Source organism: Staurois parvus, unplaced genomic scaffold, assembly GCF_062004578.1.
Source record: "Staurois parvus isolate SC_StPar_1 unplaced genomic scaffold, SC_StPar_1.0 ptg000414l, whole genome shotgun sequence".
In the NCBI taxonomy this organism is placed as follows: domain Eukaryota; kingdom Metazoa; phylum Chordata; class Amphibia; order Anura; family Ranidae; genus Staurois; species Staurois parvus.
The window spans coordinates 8,737,986-8,754,093 of record NW_028318210.1 but is presented as its reverse complement, the minus strand read 5'-3'; the positions used below and the strand labels follow the sequence as shown (position 1 = coordinate 8,754,093).

The window sequence follows — 16,108 nt, the reverse complement described above, 5'->3', positions numbered from 1 at the left end:
GCCGGATTAAAAGGTCCGCCGGGCCGTAGTTTGCCCATTGCTGGGCTAACCTGATCCCTCCCGCACTTAACTATTGGTCCATTGAGCATGACAAGTCTCAGTACCCAAGAAGCAGCAAACTAGCTGGTTTCTTTGACAGAAAGGAATACTTTAATGTGAACCAATTTGAATGGAAATATGGAAACTTCTGAGGCTGGTCTCTCCTGAAAATGTTAGTTACATTTTATGCTTATCTATTGTCTTCAGTATTTTATTAATCCCTGACCTGAGACTAGTGAGCAAATCAGTAGTTCTTAATTCCACTGGCTGGATGTGTTTTCCAGGTCCGTGAAAATACAGAAGTCAGGGTCAACCAGGCAAGCAGCATTTTTTGCAGTGCAAGTCTGGCATTCTTGATTTCTGTCCCATTACAGGCTTCCATTCATATCAACATATAGCAAATATACTTCAAATATGATCTCCAATTAGTTTGTCAGGAAAAGAAATAATACAAAGAACAATCTCTCACCTCACTAGGTATCTCTGATCTGTGGAAGACCCGAGGAAAGGGCTCTCCTGTAGGAACAGGTGCTGTGATGATGGCAGTACTTGTGTCCCGTTCCTGCAGACACAGGGAAAAAATTAAATATTGTAATGTGGCTCAAAACAAGCAAGCTGAAATCCAAGAAAACAGCTAAATACAAAGATGAAATACATACACTGCTCAAAAAAATTAAAGGAACACTTTGAAAACACATCAGATCTCAATGGGTAAAAATATCATGCTGGATATCTATACCGATATGGACTGGGTAATGTGTAGGGAACGCAAGGATGCCCCATTGTGTCATGGAAATAAAAAATGATCAACCTACAGATGAATGAATTCAAAGACACCCCGAAAATCAAAGTGAAAATATGATGCAGCAGGCTAGTCCATTTTGCTGAAATTCCACTGCAGCAACTCATAATGGTAATGAGTAGTGTGTATGGCCCCCAAGTACTTGTATGTATGCCTGAGGTATTTCCTCCCAGATCTGGACCAGGGCATCACTGAGCTCCTGGAGAGTCTGAGGTGCAACCTGGCGGTGTTGGGTGGACTGAAACATGATATCCCAGAGGTGTGCTGTTGGATTTAAGTAAGGCAAGCAAGGGGGCCATTCAATGGTATCAATTCCTGCTACCAGATACTGGTCCTGCTGATGGGTTATGGACCTTCTACGGCCCTGTACAACTTTCCTAGAGTAACTGCCTGTTTGTGGAATCTCCTCCATGCTCTTGAGACTGAGCTGGGAGACACAGCAAACCTTCTGGCAATGGCACATTTTGACATGCCATCCTGGAGGAGTTGGACTGCCTTTGCAACCTCTGTAGGGTCCAGATATTGCCTCATGCTAAAAGTAGCGACACTGACCCTAGCCAAATGCAAAACTAGTGAAAAACAGTCAGAAAAGATGAGTGGGGGAAAAAGGTCAGTGGCCTACACCTGTAAAACCATTCCTGTTTTGCGGTCTTCTCATTGTTGCCCATTTAGGGCACCTGATATGAACACCAAAGCAGCTGGAACTGATAAACAACCCCCCTACTTAACTGACCAGATCAATATCCCAGGAGTTTAATTGACTTGATGCTATACTGATTAAAAAGCGTTCCTTTAATTTTTTTGAGCAGTATATATTGTAGCTGCTTTACCTCCAATGGATTTGTATTTCTGTCCATCCAGTCCTGAGATTTTCACAGATCTGCTACACACACAGATCAGTCAAATTCCACACTACCCAAAAAAATATATATGCTGTATAAACAGGGGTCAGACAAAGAAAAATGGAAACACTACATGATGTGAAAGTGATGATATGTTTTGCATTGAAAGCAGAAGTGATGTAACACTCTTTTGCTTCTGCCGAGTGATGAGAAACGTAGCTAACAGGTCGGAAGCCTCACTTTTGTCAGTCACTGTGTGCGCTGCTAGTAATAGTCATGTCAGAACTTGCTGAGCTTCAAAGAGGGCAAATTGTTGGTGCCTGCTTAGCTGATGCCTCTGTGACGGAGACTACCAATTTATTTATTTTTGTTATGTCACGAGGTACAGTATCAAAGTTTATAATAGAATATACAGTTTCCGGGAAAATGTAGTCTGCTAAATAGAAGTGCAGTAGTCATGGTCAACTGACCGAAAGAGACAAAAGGACATTGCACAGGATTGTAACACGGAATAAGAAAACAAATGCTGCAAAAGTGACTGTAGAGCTCAATTTCAGTCCTCACAGCACTGAGACTGAGCTCTGCAATCACTTTTGCAGCAGTTACGCTCTTATTCCAGGTCTTAATCCTGCGCAATGTCGCTTAGTCTCCTTCAGTCAGTTGACCATGTCAACCACGCTTATGTTTATCAGACTATTTTCCCGGAAACTGTATATTCCATCGTAACCTTTGATATACTGTACCTTGCGACATGGCAAATAAATTGGCAACTGCAGTCACAGTGGCACCAGCTAAGTGGGCACCAACAATTTGCCCTCTTTGAAGTGAAGTAAGCTCTGACATGACTCCGTATTACTAGCAGCGCATGTGGTGAATGATGAAAGTTAGGCTTCCCACCTGTTAGCTGGGTGTCTTATCACACAGCACAAAAAAAAGAATGTTACATCATTTCCGCTTTCTATTTCAATGGTTTTTATTATTTTTTTAAACAATATAAAACAGAGACAATAAAACATGCCCAAGCAGGGGCTATCAATTGCACAGATTAAAAAAAAAAAAAAAGCAAAATAAAAAAAAAGGAAAAACAATGCTCTAACGCCAACAGGGCAAAAGGTATGCCCACGTAGGGGCTATCAATGGCACATAAGGTACAAAACATTAATGTAACTGACTATAACAACTAAATGCAGCTGTCCAGTCACACCAAAAACAGAGAGAAAGTGAAAAAAGAAGAAAGAGGAAAAAGAAAAAAAAAAAAAAAAGGGGGGGGGGGCAGAGAGCAGGGGTCCAAGAGCGCCAATACCGAACACCATTACATCCCCAGACTAGCCGGGGGGAGTGAGGGAAAGGCATATTGCAACCACGGCTCCCATATTTTCAAGAATTTACATTGGGAGTCGTTGCGGATACTCGACATCTGTTCGTTGATCATCATAGTGGTCATACGATCCTGCACCCCCTGAAGAGGGACAAACGGACTCTTCCAGGCCTGAGCAATTGTTCTAGTGGCGGATAAAAACAGATAGGAAGCCAACTTCTGCTGGTGAGCCAAGAGGCCCGGTATGGGGCAATGAAGCAAAGCATACCGAGCATCCCGCAGTATGGAGAGATGGAACAAGGTGAAAAGGAGGCATCATTTCCGCTTTCAACACAAAACATGTCATCACTTTCACACCTACAACTCATTTAGTGTTTCCATTTTTTTGTCTGACCCTTTATATATAAATGGCTGGTGTTGGCCTTTAACCTCCCTGGCGGTATTTCCGAGTGCAGCTCGGGGTAAAGTTTCTGTACCAAAAGCGGTAACCCCGATGCCGGCATCCGGCTTCTGTGTTCCGGTCCCTGTGACGTCGGGACGTACGGGCGCCGCCGCCGGGAAATTTGAAAATTTTAAAAAAAAGTCATTTTTTTCAAAACTAATTTTACATAGTAAAACATTGCTGTTTCAACCCATTTCACAAACATATTGTCCCTAGTGCTTTGCCCTGTGCCCTGCCTGCATTTTGACTGTTCTTTCTGCCTGGAAACTTAGAAAAGTCAATTTATGATTCTGTGTTTCAAATTTTATCCTACCCGGGATGTTTAATAGACTCTTGTTCAGACAGATTTCAGTGAGTTATTCCTAAAAATTACAGCCTACGATAAAAAAACTACATATTTCCATGCAAAATAATGGTACCGCTTTCAGCACCAAAAATCTGAAATAATCATACCGCCAGGGAGGTTAAACAATAAATTCACCTTTGGGAACATGTTACATGTTCCACCTATTTTAGGGTGGAGCATGTAACATGTTTCCCAATGCTGCCCTCCACCCCCTCTTGTGACAGAAGTATGGGGAGAAGTTCCCAGCACTAGCGGTCAGTATTTTAAAACAGCGTTGCTATGCGGAGCTCCGCTCACACGGCTGCATCTTTCATTCACAGTTTTCTGTGAATGAATGGACTACAAGTCCCGACAGTCTTAGCGGTTGTCGGCTTGTAGTTCTCAATGAACTACCACGGCGCTGTAGAGTTCACCTTTTGCACAAAAATAATAAATACGCACTTTTTTTGCAGGTAAAAAATGTGCATTTATTATTTTTGGCTGCGGAAACTATGGCTCAATGAACTACCAGAGTGCTGTGGTAGTTCATCGTTTCTTTCGATCAGTATATCTGCTTGCACGTACATCCCATACTGACAGGTCTACAGGAGACCTTCATGGCACCAGTGATCTGCTGATCCCTGGTGCAATGCTTTACAGGTTCCTGCAGCCAAAAATAATAAATGCACATCTTGTACCTGCAAAAAAAGTGTGTATTTATTATTTTTGTGCAAAAGGTGAACTTATCCTTTAAGGTTGCAATCACACCTTAGCATTGCGTCAATGCACGTTTTCCAGGCTTTTTTTTTTTGCATGTTTTTGCATGATGCACTTAGGGCAGCCCAATCATTTGAATGGGCTGTCCTACACATGATAAATGTGCCAAGAAAACTACTGAACCTTTTGGTACGTTCAGGTCCTCATGTTTTGCTACGCCTGCTAGCCGCCTAAAATTGGATATAAACGGAAGTGATGTAAACAGACATCAGTTTACATCTGTTCAGATCTAATGCCTCGTTCACACAAGGGTATTACAGCATAAAACCCTGCAAGGACCAAGCTGCTCGCATGGGGATAAACATCCCTGTGTAGGCAGTCCCATTAGAGTCAATTGGGACACAGCCATGTGAATGAGTGGACTGAACGCAAGTATGACGGACTCATACCTGCACAGATATCAAATTAGGAGCAATGGCTGTGCTTGTGCAGCTGCTGCGTCCCTGAATAGAGAACACAGCATTTGCATGGGTGTATGCTGTAGTATGCCTGTGTAAACAAGGCCTAAATGAAGAAGCCTTGTTCCATTAAAAAAAAAAAAAACACACCTGAAAGGACACAGAAGTAGGTGGATGAAAATGAATGATTATCCATTTACACTCACCCGATCTATTTGAAGAACTGACAGACAGATCCGGACTAAATGCTCATGTGAAAGGGCCCTTACCGAGTTAACTTCAGTATTATTAACTCTAACACAGTGGTTCTTAACCTGGGTTCGATCGAACCCCAGGGGTTCGGTGAGTCAGTCTCGCGGGTTCGGCGGAGGTGAAGACCCACACCCGACTCATATGATTCGTGCAGTAAATATTCATTATTATGTTTTTGTTTTTGTGTGAAAATCATGTTTTAATGGTTTTGTTCTTTGTTCTTAACGGTTTTGTTCATTTTGTGCACCTATGTATAAATATATACCTAAATATATACCTATGTTTTGAATTTTAAAAATCATATTTTATTTTTCCAATTAAGAAGGGTTGGTTGAATGCGCATATGAAACTGGTGGGGTTCAGTACCTCCAACAAGGTTAAGAACCACTGCTCTAACACAAAGATAAAACAAACGCATAAAGGTGATGGAAAAAAGCTCACAATAATTTTTGAGATAACTGTAGTGACATGTTGGTCATGTTTTTCCAATATATCTTCTGGATCTTCTAAAGCAAAACGAACTCGTGTTCCAGCAACTTTTGACTTTTTGGATGGTCCTGGTGTTAGAATTGGAGGCAAGTCAGGGAAATCTAAAGCAAAAAAAAAAATTTAGAGAATGTTTATTGCATTTTAGTTATCCTATTTATCCCAAAGCTGCTTCATTAAGCAAGGAGAAAGTTATTTATACATCTGCACAATATGCACAATTTAAATTTTGAAGAAGAAAAGCTCTGTGATAACATACAACGAACACTTCGTTTACAGCTCTCCTAACAGCACGATTTGTGAAACGCTGGGCTTGGCACTTCAGCTAATCTTCCAGTATTACTGGCAAAAGTGAATTATTCATATAATCCATATACAGAAAATTCTATTCGGTGGTTTAGGGATGCTCAGCCTATCACAACCAGGGTAGGGATGGCCAAGGGTCCAGACAACAATAAAGATCCAACAGTAGATTAAGCCATATTGCACTACATCTCAAATGGACAATGTAATTTTGGGTTGCATTTGTATGCTTACAGTATAATCGAAAACCTGGACAAAATTGCTTGAATTACCTTGTAATGTTGTAGTAAAATGTATTTATTTTCAGAAAACATGAAAAGCACAAAACACAATCTTTTACATGGGACATTTATAATAAATTAACATCTCTAGAGCCTGGTTCATACAGGCTTCAGCTTGTGTAAGAGCATTTTGTTCAGCAAGCTTTTGCAAAGTATTTTTAAAAGAGAAGTATGGGCTTTAGGGAAAAAAAAAAAACATTCTCACCTCACCTGGGTGGAGGCAGCATCAATCCGATGCTGCGTCTGTCCCCTGCCGATTCTGCACAGGGAACTGAGCGATTACACCCCACGATCACTCAGTTCTCCCCTCTGCTCTGAGCAGAGAGCTGTGACTGTCAGTTGCTGGCTCTCTGGAGTACTAGGCTGTGGATGAGCAGGAGGGGCTGGCTCAGGCTCTCAGTAGATCACTGAGAGGCTAACCCAGCTGCCAGTCCAGACTCCGGCCATACGTTTGGGATCTTTTCAGAGCCTGGACTGACTCTGTGACATCACCCGACAGTGGGATTTCACTCACTGCCGGCTGAATACTGCAGCTCAGTCTCTCTTGTGTCAGAGAGTTGCTTCTGCAGGGGACAGATAACAAAAGCTGGGCCATGGGAGCCAATGAATGACACCACAGCTCCAGGAATTCCCGACCATTGTCTCTTACTTCCTTTAGTTCTGAGGAAGGGGGTTTACCCCCGAAATTCATCAGATTCTCAACCACTTGGTACATAAATAGATGAAGTCACCTACAGCTGGAGCTGTAGTTTGATATGCCTGTTTTACATGCCTGATATCATGATTCTTCTAGCTAGATCCCAGGGAATGATGAGTATCCCAAATGTCACAAGACACTGCATCACAGGGCAGCAACCTCTTTTCAAGGAATGCTGTATTTTAATATAGGGAAGGGAGCCTAATGTTTAAGGACTAAAATACACTTTAGCAATGCAGTGTGTTGCGGTAATGTGTGTATTGCATGTGTTAACATGTAGCAGTACCATTCATTTCTAATTCATTTTAAATTGCAGTAACACTGCATTGGAAATAATACTGCACATCTGTTTTTGGTCCTTATTTCTTTGTTGGCAGCCTGCTCAAAACACACAGTAATGCATGACACAACAGTGACCTTGATTTTTGATGAAGAACTGCTTTCAAACACTCCTATCACCAGTCAAAAAAGAACTTGATGAAAAAAAAAAAAACTAATTTCTCCAGTGGGTGGTAACTTCAGTCTTTTTTCTCCTGAAGAATTATGGCCCCTGCTGCTATCAGACAGTTCTGATTGTGTCAGATGCATGGTCCACCACTGCATTCTGTGGTTTCACCCACAGTAGTGACAAAGCAGCCAGTATGTGAAAACACAGCAAGCTGCAAGGCATCAGACTTTACATTTTTTGGACTAGTAACAGGTTTGCTTTAGGTAGACATGTCAAGACAAAACTATGGATCACATGGCTGTCATACTGACATTCTGGTAGTTACTGAAAGAACAAATATGCAAATAGGAATTTCGGACTTTTCTGTGACTTCCCTGTTCTGCATACTTGCTCCAGGTCAGGGACTCAAAGCATAAAAACTGGACAAATCTAGGCAATTAGTATTTTCAAAAAAAGGTGAGCAAAAGAAAATGTGTTTCCCTCATGACAGGTTTGCTTTATTGGACAATATTGTGTAAAATAGCAGAAAGTCCTGTGAATTAACTGGACACACATCTATACCTTCGATAGACACAACGTCTCTCCCCTCCGTTCCTCCGCTAGCCTCTTTGCTTGTATCCTCAGCCCCTTTCCTCTTATCAGCTTTTCTCACGACCTTTGCAGCTGCAGAACCACCAGCAGCAAGAAACTGACTCTGGAACTTTAAGAGATCATCTTCTGACTCTCCGGGCTTAGGCCGCGACAGCATCTTGGTCTTCTTTCAGGACGTCTAGTACAAAACAAAGGTGGGCTGAACATCATCACAACTATGAAAATGAGTTCATTAAAACTCTGTTAGAAAATAATGGGTTGTTAATTGCAAAGCATCGGAAGATAAAACTCCAGCCAAAACCTCTCTTTTTTTAAGTTTTGAATAGACTAAGAAGGAGCAAATACTCCTCACATGTCTATGATAGTCTGCAACCTCCATTGGGGACATTTGACCTCACTTCTTGTCCTTGTGGCTGCAGGACAAGAAGGAAGAAGTGCAGCTGTCACCTGGACAGGACATCATGAACAGAAATAATAACCTATATCAGGATCTAACTCTAATTATAATTAATTGTTTTTTTGTAGTGTATCCCTAAGATTTCCCATTTTTCTCTTCACATCCTAATATGTCACTAGGAAGGAAAGGAGACACAATAATAAAAACTTTTTTTTTTTAAGGGAGCAGGAAAGACTCAAAATCTTGGACAGGCTTTCAGTTGGTGCTTTCTGGTTTGCCTGTGAATATTTCCTTACTTTCTAATGTGCCACTCCAACAGAAAGAAGTGGAAAATCTCCCCCACTAGGATGCAGACAGCAATAAAGCCCAACAGATTTCATCCCTTCACCATCTATCCTAACTAGAAAGAACAGTTTGGCTGGAAGTCTACTATATTTCGGCAGCACAGTGGCTAAATGGTTAGCACATCTGCCTGGCAGTACTAGGGTCGTTGGTTCGAATCCCAGCCATGGCACCACCTGCCTGGAGTTTGCATGTTCTCCCTGTGCCTGCGTGGGTTTCCTCCAGGTACTCTGGTTTCCTCCCACACTCCAAAGATATGCTGGTAGGTTCATTGGATCCTGTCTAAATTGCCCCTAATATGTGTATGTATGAATGTAAGTTAGGGACCTTAGATTGTACACCCCTTGAGGGTTAGGAACTGATGTGAATGTACAATATATATGTAAAGCACTGCGTAAATTGACAGCGCTATATAAGTACCTGAAATAAATAAATACATTTCAAGCCATTCACATCCAATATATGCAAATGCTGTAACCTCAAACAAATGGACCATGTCAAGAGTTAAAATGTATGTGCAGCCAACACCGCTGTGTTAGATTTCCCCTCACTTTCTGTCAGCAGGACAAGAAGTGGGGTCAACTCTCTAATAGAGTCCCAGATAGCTGTAAGTACCCAAGAGGGATTGTAATGATTCCACAATCTATCTGAAACAAAAAAATGGCCAGTTCAGCACACATTACATAGGCACGGTCCACTGTTGTCACCACCAGGATTACTGCCCTGAGATTTGCCATACAGCCACCACTGTAGTGCATCTTAGATTGTAAGCTCTGAGAAGCAGGGTCCTCCAAACCCTTTTGTACTGAACTGTATTGTCGCTGTATTGTCTCCCGTTATATTGTAAAGCGCTGAGCAAACTGTTGGCGCTATATAAATCCTGTATTATAATAATAATAATAATGTAGGCAGGGAGTGGCGGCAAAGAGGCTGTAGGAGGTTAGCAGCACTGACAGCCAACAAAGAAGAAAAAGGTGAAAATAGTATTTTATGTAAACTGGTTCTAAAGGAATGAGGTTTTATACCCTAGTGCATTCTGTGCATAAAGGTAAAACACCTTCTGTAAGAAGCTCCCCTACTAGTCCCACCTTATATTTATCTGAACCCCTTCTCAATCAAGTGATGTGCACAAGAGCAGTGGCTCTGCCAGTTCTCTCTCCTCATTGGACAGAGAGACAGCAGCTGGAGCCATTGTTTCCTGCTGCTGAACACACAGAATTGGGTCAGGAGCGAGCACGCATGAGAGATGCTCACCCCCATGGTCACTGTCAAATTTAAAGCAGAATTCCATTATTTTTTTTTTAGTCCTATGCAGTGGGGCTGTGCAAGCATTGCATGGGTAAATCGCTCATTTTTGCCTAGGGGTGAGGAGAGCGGAGATATACTTACTAATCGGTTGATCCTCCTAGCGCAAGACCAGTCCCTGCTGCGTGGTCTTGTGCAGTGAACTGTTCCTGATGTTATCACACCCACAGACCAGTTCTGGACAAGAGGACAGCAGAACAGTTCACCGCTGGAAATGGGGAAGTTCCGTTTTCTGGAGGATCAAAGGATCGGGCGAATATAAGCTGTGTATTCACCCCTATTATTATACAGGATTTATCAGAAATGTTAAATTCCTGTCTCTCAATGCCTGGGACATGTAGTTCCCGGCAGGTAGTATTTTTCTACCTTTACTCCTGCTGCGGGCAAGCAGCAGGGCTCATCTGTCAGGTGGAAGCAATCGGTGGCAGCGCTGCTGCGGATTGCTTCCACACAGTGCCAGCCTCTCCGTCCCCTCGTGTGAACCTCCCCCCGCCCACTATCTCCCGGGCTCCGCTTGCCCTATTCACTTCCATCAGCTAGAGTGGAGGGAGGAGAGCGGACATGTCCACTCCCCTCCCCTTCGTGTCCTTACCCGGAAGTGACTTTATGATGTCAATTCCAGGTCCCCATTGAGAGATTCACTAAATGTAATGCAGTGCAATGTGCACTGATTTACATTCAGTGTAGTACAGGGGAGACATGCTGGGTCTTTTAGACATTGGATGTGTCAATAAAGAGAACCTCTCACTTAATATCATCACATAGGGGACTTTGTCCCTTATGCGATGAAAAAAAAGTGAGTGTATAAAAAAAAATTTTAATTGTAAAAAATTAAACTTACACCTAAGCACATAACACCTCCCCCCTAAAACAATGAGCCCCTCACCCACGCACGTACAAATATAAAAGCACACGCTGGGGCACCTACGCATGTAAACGCCGATTGCAATACACATGTCACATATCGCCGCGCACGCCAGAATGACAGCAATAATTCTAGCACCAGACCTCCTCCGTAACACTAAACTGATGACCTATAAAGAAGCTTTAAAAGCATCGCCTATAGAAAATTTAGGGTACTGAAATTCGCCGCCATTTCACAAGTGCACGCAAATTTAAGGTTTGGCATGTTGGATATCTATTTACTCGGTGCAACCTCGTCTTTTATATTTTTAAAAGAAATAGGGTAATTTATTGCTTTTTTGTGCCCTAAAATTAACTTGTATTTTTACTGAAATTTTGCAGTAATATCATGCAACATAAAAAAATTGGAACTTTCACTTTTATTCTCTAGGGTTTCTGGTTTCAGAAAATATATGTTTGGCGGTTTTATGTAATCTTCAGGCCTAAAATGATTTTTTTAATCTTGTACAAAAAATGCAAAAACGGCTCTGGCAGCAAAAGGGATAAAGGATAAGCCCGACACTCCCCTTTTCTGAGGGATATCCAATCGGTGCTCATTACACTGCAAGGTCTCTCTCCTCCCTGCTAGTCCCCGGATGTGGTGCTGGAGACGGGGGTGGGGGGGGGGGGGGTGGAGATAAAAAGCACAATGTTAAAAATGTTACACATTTAAGTCGCCATAAAACCCTTTTGTTTTTAAAACATTCCTAAAATCACCTCTGATTTAAATACGGCTTTGGTTAAAATGAATTCTTTTGTTCATCTGGACAAGTAGATTGTCGTGAGGCACAAGTAGATTGGCGCACCGATTAAGTCCCCAGACAAATATATAGGGAGACAATATGGCAACGATACAGTTCAATACAAGAGGGTTAGGAGGGCCCTGCTCCTCGGAACTTACAATCTAACAGGGAGGGGCTAGTGGTACAAAAGGTAATAAATATGGGTGACGAACTGATGGGAGAAATAGAAGATTTGGTTATTAGCTGAAGGAAGTTTATCCATGCAGTGCAGGCACAGACCCACTGCATGGGACAAAAATGTTCTGCTTTAAAATCAGTGCAGTTACGCGGGGCTCTGCAGCAATCTGTGAATGAATAAACTACAAGTCCCATCTGCCACTGCAGCAGACAGACCTGTAATTCTCAATGGGCTGTGAGCGAGTGGGGTATGAGCAGAAAGAGAGGGTTTGCCTGCAGGAGATGGACATTTACAGTTGCAAGAAAAAGTATGTGAACCCCTTGGGATTACGTGGAATTTTGCATGAACTGGGCATAAAATGTGCTCTGAACGTCATTTAAGTCACAACAATAGAAGAACACAGTCTGCTGAACATAATACTACACAAACATTAGATGTTTCCATGGTTTATTTTCACATAACAAGTAAACATTCACAGTGCAGGGAGGAAAAAGTATGTGAGGCCCTAGCTTAATGACTTCTCCCAGAGCTAATTGGAGCCAGGAGTGAGCCAACCTTGACTCCAATCAGTGTGATGATATTGGATGTGTTGCTGACAGCTGTCCTGCCCTTAAAAAACACACACCTGTTTTGGGTTTACTGGTTGCAAGAAGCACTGTCTGATGTAAACCATGCCTCGCAGAAAAGAGCTCTCAGAAGACCTACGATCAAGAATTGTTGACTTGCATGAAGCTGGAAAGGGTTACAAAAGTATCTCCAAAAGCCTTGATGTTCATGTGTCCATGGTAAGACAGACTGTCTACAAATGGAGAAAGTTTAGCACTGTTGCTACTCTCCCTAGGCGTGGTCGTCCTGTAAAAATTACTGCAAGAGCACAGCGCAGAATGCTGCATGAGGTAAAGAAGAATCCCAGAGTGTCAGCTAAAGACCTACAGAAATCTCTGGCACATGCTAACATTTTTGTTGACACATCTACAATAAGGAAAACATTAAACAAGAATGGAGTACATGGGAGGACACCACGGAGGAAGCCATTTAGCACGTTTGAAGTTTGCAAAAGAGCACCTGGATGTTCCACAGCACTACTGGCAAAATATACTGTGGACAGATGAAACCAAGATTGAGTTGTTTGGGAAGAACAGACAACACTATGTGTGGAGAAAAAAAGGCACAGCACACCAACATCAAAACCTCATCCCCACTGTAAAACATGGCGGAGGGAGCATCATAGTTTAGGGGTGCTTTGCTGCCTCAGGGCCTGGACGGATTGTTGTCATTGATGGGAAAATGAATTCCAGAGTTTATCAAGACATTTTGCAGGAAAACGTACGACCATCTGTCCGCCAACTGAAGCTCCGCAGAGGATGGGTGATGCAACAGGACAATGACCCGAAGCATACAAGTAATTCAACAAAACAATGGCTGCAACAGCACAGAATACGCCTTCTGGAGTGGCCCAGTCACAGTCCTGACCTCAACCCGATTGAAATGCTGTGGCATGACCTTAAGAGAGCGATTCACACCAGACATCCCAAGAATATTGCTACACTGAAACAGTTTTGTGAAGAGGAGTGGTCCAAAATTACTCCAGATCGTTGTGCAGGTCTGATCTGCAACTACAGGAAATGTTTGGTTGAGGTTATTGCTGCTAAAGGAGGGTCAACCAGTTATTAAGTCCAAAGGTTCACATACTTTTTCCTCCCTGCACTGTGAATGTTTACATGTTATGTGCAATTAAACCATGGCAACATCTAATGTTTGTGTAGTATTATGTTCAGCAGACTGTGTTCTTCTATTGTTGTGACTTAGATGACATTCAGAGCACATTTTATGCCCAATTCATGCAAAACTCCACGTAATCCCAAGGGGTTCACATACTTCTTCTTGCAACTGTACATGTGATCCAATGATTATGGTATAATGCTCTGCAGGAAAAAAAAAATAATAAATGTGCATTTTTTTCTGTAAAATCATACACATTTATTATTTTTCCATTAAAGGTGAACTTGTTGTTTACAAGGTGACCAGTGTTTATGATAAATGTCACAGTTTACCTCACTAGAAGCCTTATACCAGACATCTTTTATGTGCTTTTATTTTTATATACTGTATGTATATTTACACAGAAGCCTTTTAGAACATTCTGTCCTCCCCTCCCCCACTGCAGCGACAATACTATGTTTATTGTAGTTCTATTATAGAGTGTGGGGGGAGGGGCACAAATCTGTATTTGATAACATGTACATGAAATATAACTGAGGAAATGCTGTCATAGACTGCCTGTAGTACCAATACTGCGAGTACCCCGCACCCAAGCCTACACTCCCTCTCCGCTACACTTCATTCACAAATCCCTTCTTATTACGAACTCTGACACTTGTCACTGATTCAGCTTCACTCAGAAGACACAACACTCACCAACCCTGGAGAGAGGCTATTCACAAGCCACATGCTCCACACTTCCGGCTTGCCATGTTATCTGACCTCATTTCCTGTCAATGGAACGCAGGTGACTTCCGTCTGTCAGCGCCGGCGAGTGTGATAGACTGCGCATGCGTGACACATAGTGGTTGTTCGCAGCTTTAGCTGTGCTCTGTGGAGGAATGTCTATGATCAGTGTGTAGTCAGTGCTTTATCTTGGATTCTGCTGGAAAATAGTGACTACAAAGAATTCAAATGAAATACAGAGTGGTGTCACTTTATTAAAAACTTGCTTTCAAGAGGAACGTTTTTTAGCCTAATTTTAATATTTTAACCACTTGCCTACCGGGCACTTATACCCCCTTCCTGCCCAGGCCTTTTTTCAGATTTCAGTGCTGTTGCACTTTGAATGACAATTGCGCGGTCATGCAACACTACCCATATGACATTTTTATCATTTTTGTCACACAAATAGAGCTTTTGTTTGGTGGTGTTTAATCACCAATGGGTGTTTTATTTTTTACGCTATAAACAAAAAAAAGAGCAAAAAATTTGAAAAAAAAAGTTTTTCTTTGTTTCTAATATAACATTTTTCAAACAGGTAATTTTTCTCATTCACTGATGTGCGCTGATGAGGCTGCACTGATAGGCAGCACTGATGGGCACTGATGAGGTGGTACAGATAGGTAGCACTGATGGGCACTGATAGGCTGCACTGGTGGGTATTGATGATACTGCACTGATAGGCAGCACTGATGAGGTGGCACGGATAGGCAGCACTGATGAGCACTGATAGGCTGTGTGGTGGAACCCAGATGTTGTAGAGTTCCCCCTTAAACTCTAACACTTCTAGCAGCCTGTGTTTGTAAAAGCAAGGTTTTTGTCTCACCTTCCCCCCTACCTTATTTCCTGTGAGTATAATGTGTAACGGTTCGTAGCTGGGATTCCTATCTGTAGCTGCTGTCCAAGGTTATTCTGTAGAGTTTAGGAAGACTTTTGAGTGTATAGAAAGTGAAAGCAGAAATGTATGCCTTGTGACGTAATTGTTGGTATATACGCTTGTAAGAAGTTTTCTATAACTCACTTAGCAGATGAGAGCATGAGCCATCTGTTGAGTCAATACAGCACTGTTTTTAATAAATCATTTGTATTCCTCAAGTCCCTGTCCAGAGTTCTCTGGTTTGCCAAAATTGCTACTACAGCTGCACTGATGAGGCGACACTGGTGGGCATTGCCAAGGAGGCATTCATGATGCTGCACTGATGGGCGACACTGACGGGCAGCGCTGACTGACGGTACTGACAGCCCTGACTGGAGGCACTGGTGGGTGGAACTGCTGGGCAGCATTGAGGGGGGCACTACTGGGCACTGATGGGAGGCACTGCAGGGCACTGATGATCAGTGTCGATCTCCTCTGTGACAGCTGCCGAGTTATCGGCAATACTTTCCTCATGGTGTGATGCACACTGGGTGTTTTAAAAACAGTGGTAGCATTAGCTGTATAAAGGCACATATTGCAAGTTTTACTGTATTTTTTTTAGCATTTTGTATTAGCATTTAGCCACATTTTTCCGCGTTTGCATTTTTAGCGTTTTTTACACACAAAAAAAATAAAATGTTTGCTCAAAAAATGCCCAAAAACACCGGATTGCCGCATTTTACCGCATTTACCAGCGTTAGAGCATTTTTTACAGCTAAAAAACTCCTCTAGAAACCCACTAGTTCTGGGGGGTTTTTTGCAGCCAAAAACGTCCCTGCCAAAAAACGCTGATAAAAGCCTATGTGTGCATGGACACATAGGACAACATGCTGAGGAGG

The 16,108-nt window shown here is 42.4% G+C and overlaps 1 protein-coding gene across 2 annotated transcripts in view; it reads right to left on the bottom strand.

Moving 5' to 3' along the window:
- The window catches only part of RPAP1 (RNA polymerase II associated protein 1), a 111,035-nt gene extending 96,685 nt beyond the window's left edge, over positions 1 to 14,350 (bottom strand). Inside the window, exons 1-4 of one of the 2 annotated variants that reach the window (XM_089686921.1) lie at positions 14,288 to 14,350; positions 7,972 to 8,179; positions 5,637 to 5,785; positions 509 to 601 (exon numbers count right to left, since the gene is read on the bottom strand). In XM_089686921.1, coding sequence (XP_089543047.1) covers positions 509 to 601; positions 5,637 to 5,785; positions 7,972 to 8,158 — 429 coding nt within the window. In that variant the 5' untranslated portion in view covers positions 8,159 to 8,179; positions 14,288 to 14,350. Of the gene's footprint in view, positions 1 to 508; positions 602 to 5,636; positions 5,786 to 7,971; positions 8,180 to 10,129; positions 10,819 to 14,287 lie in introns of those variants that run through there. The other variant, XM_089686922.1, reaches the window with a different exon arrangement.
- Between the last annotated feature and the right edge of the window lie 1,758 nt (positions 14,351 to 16,108).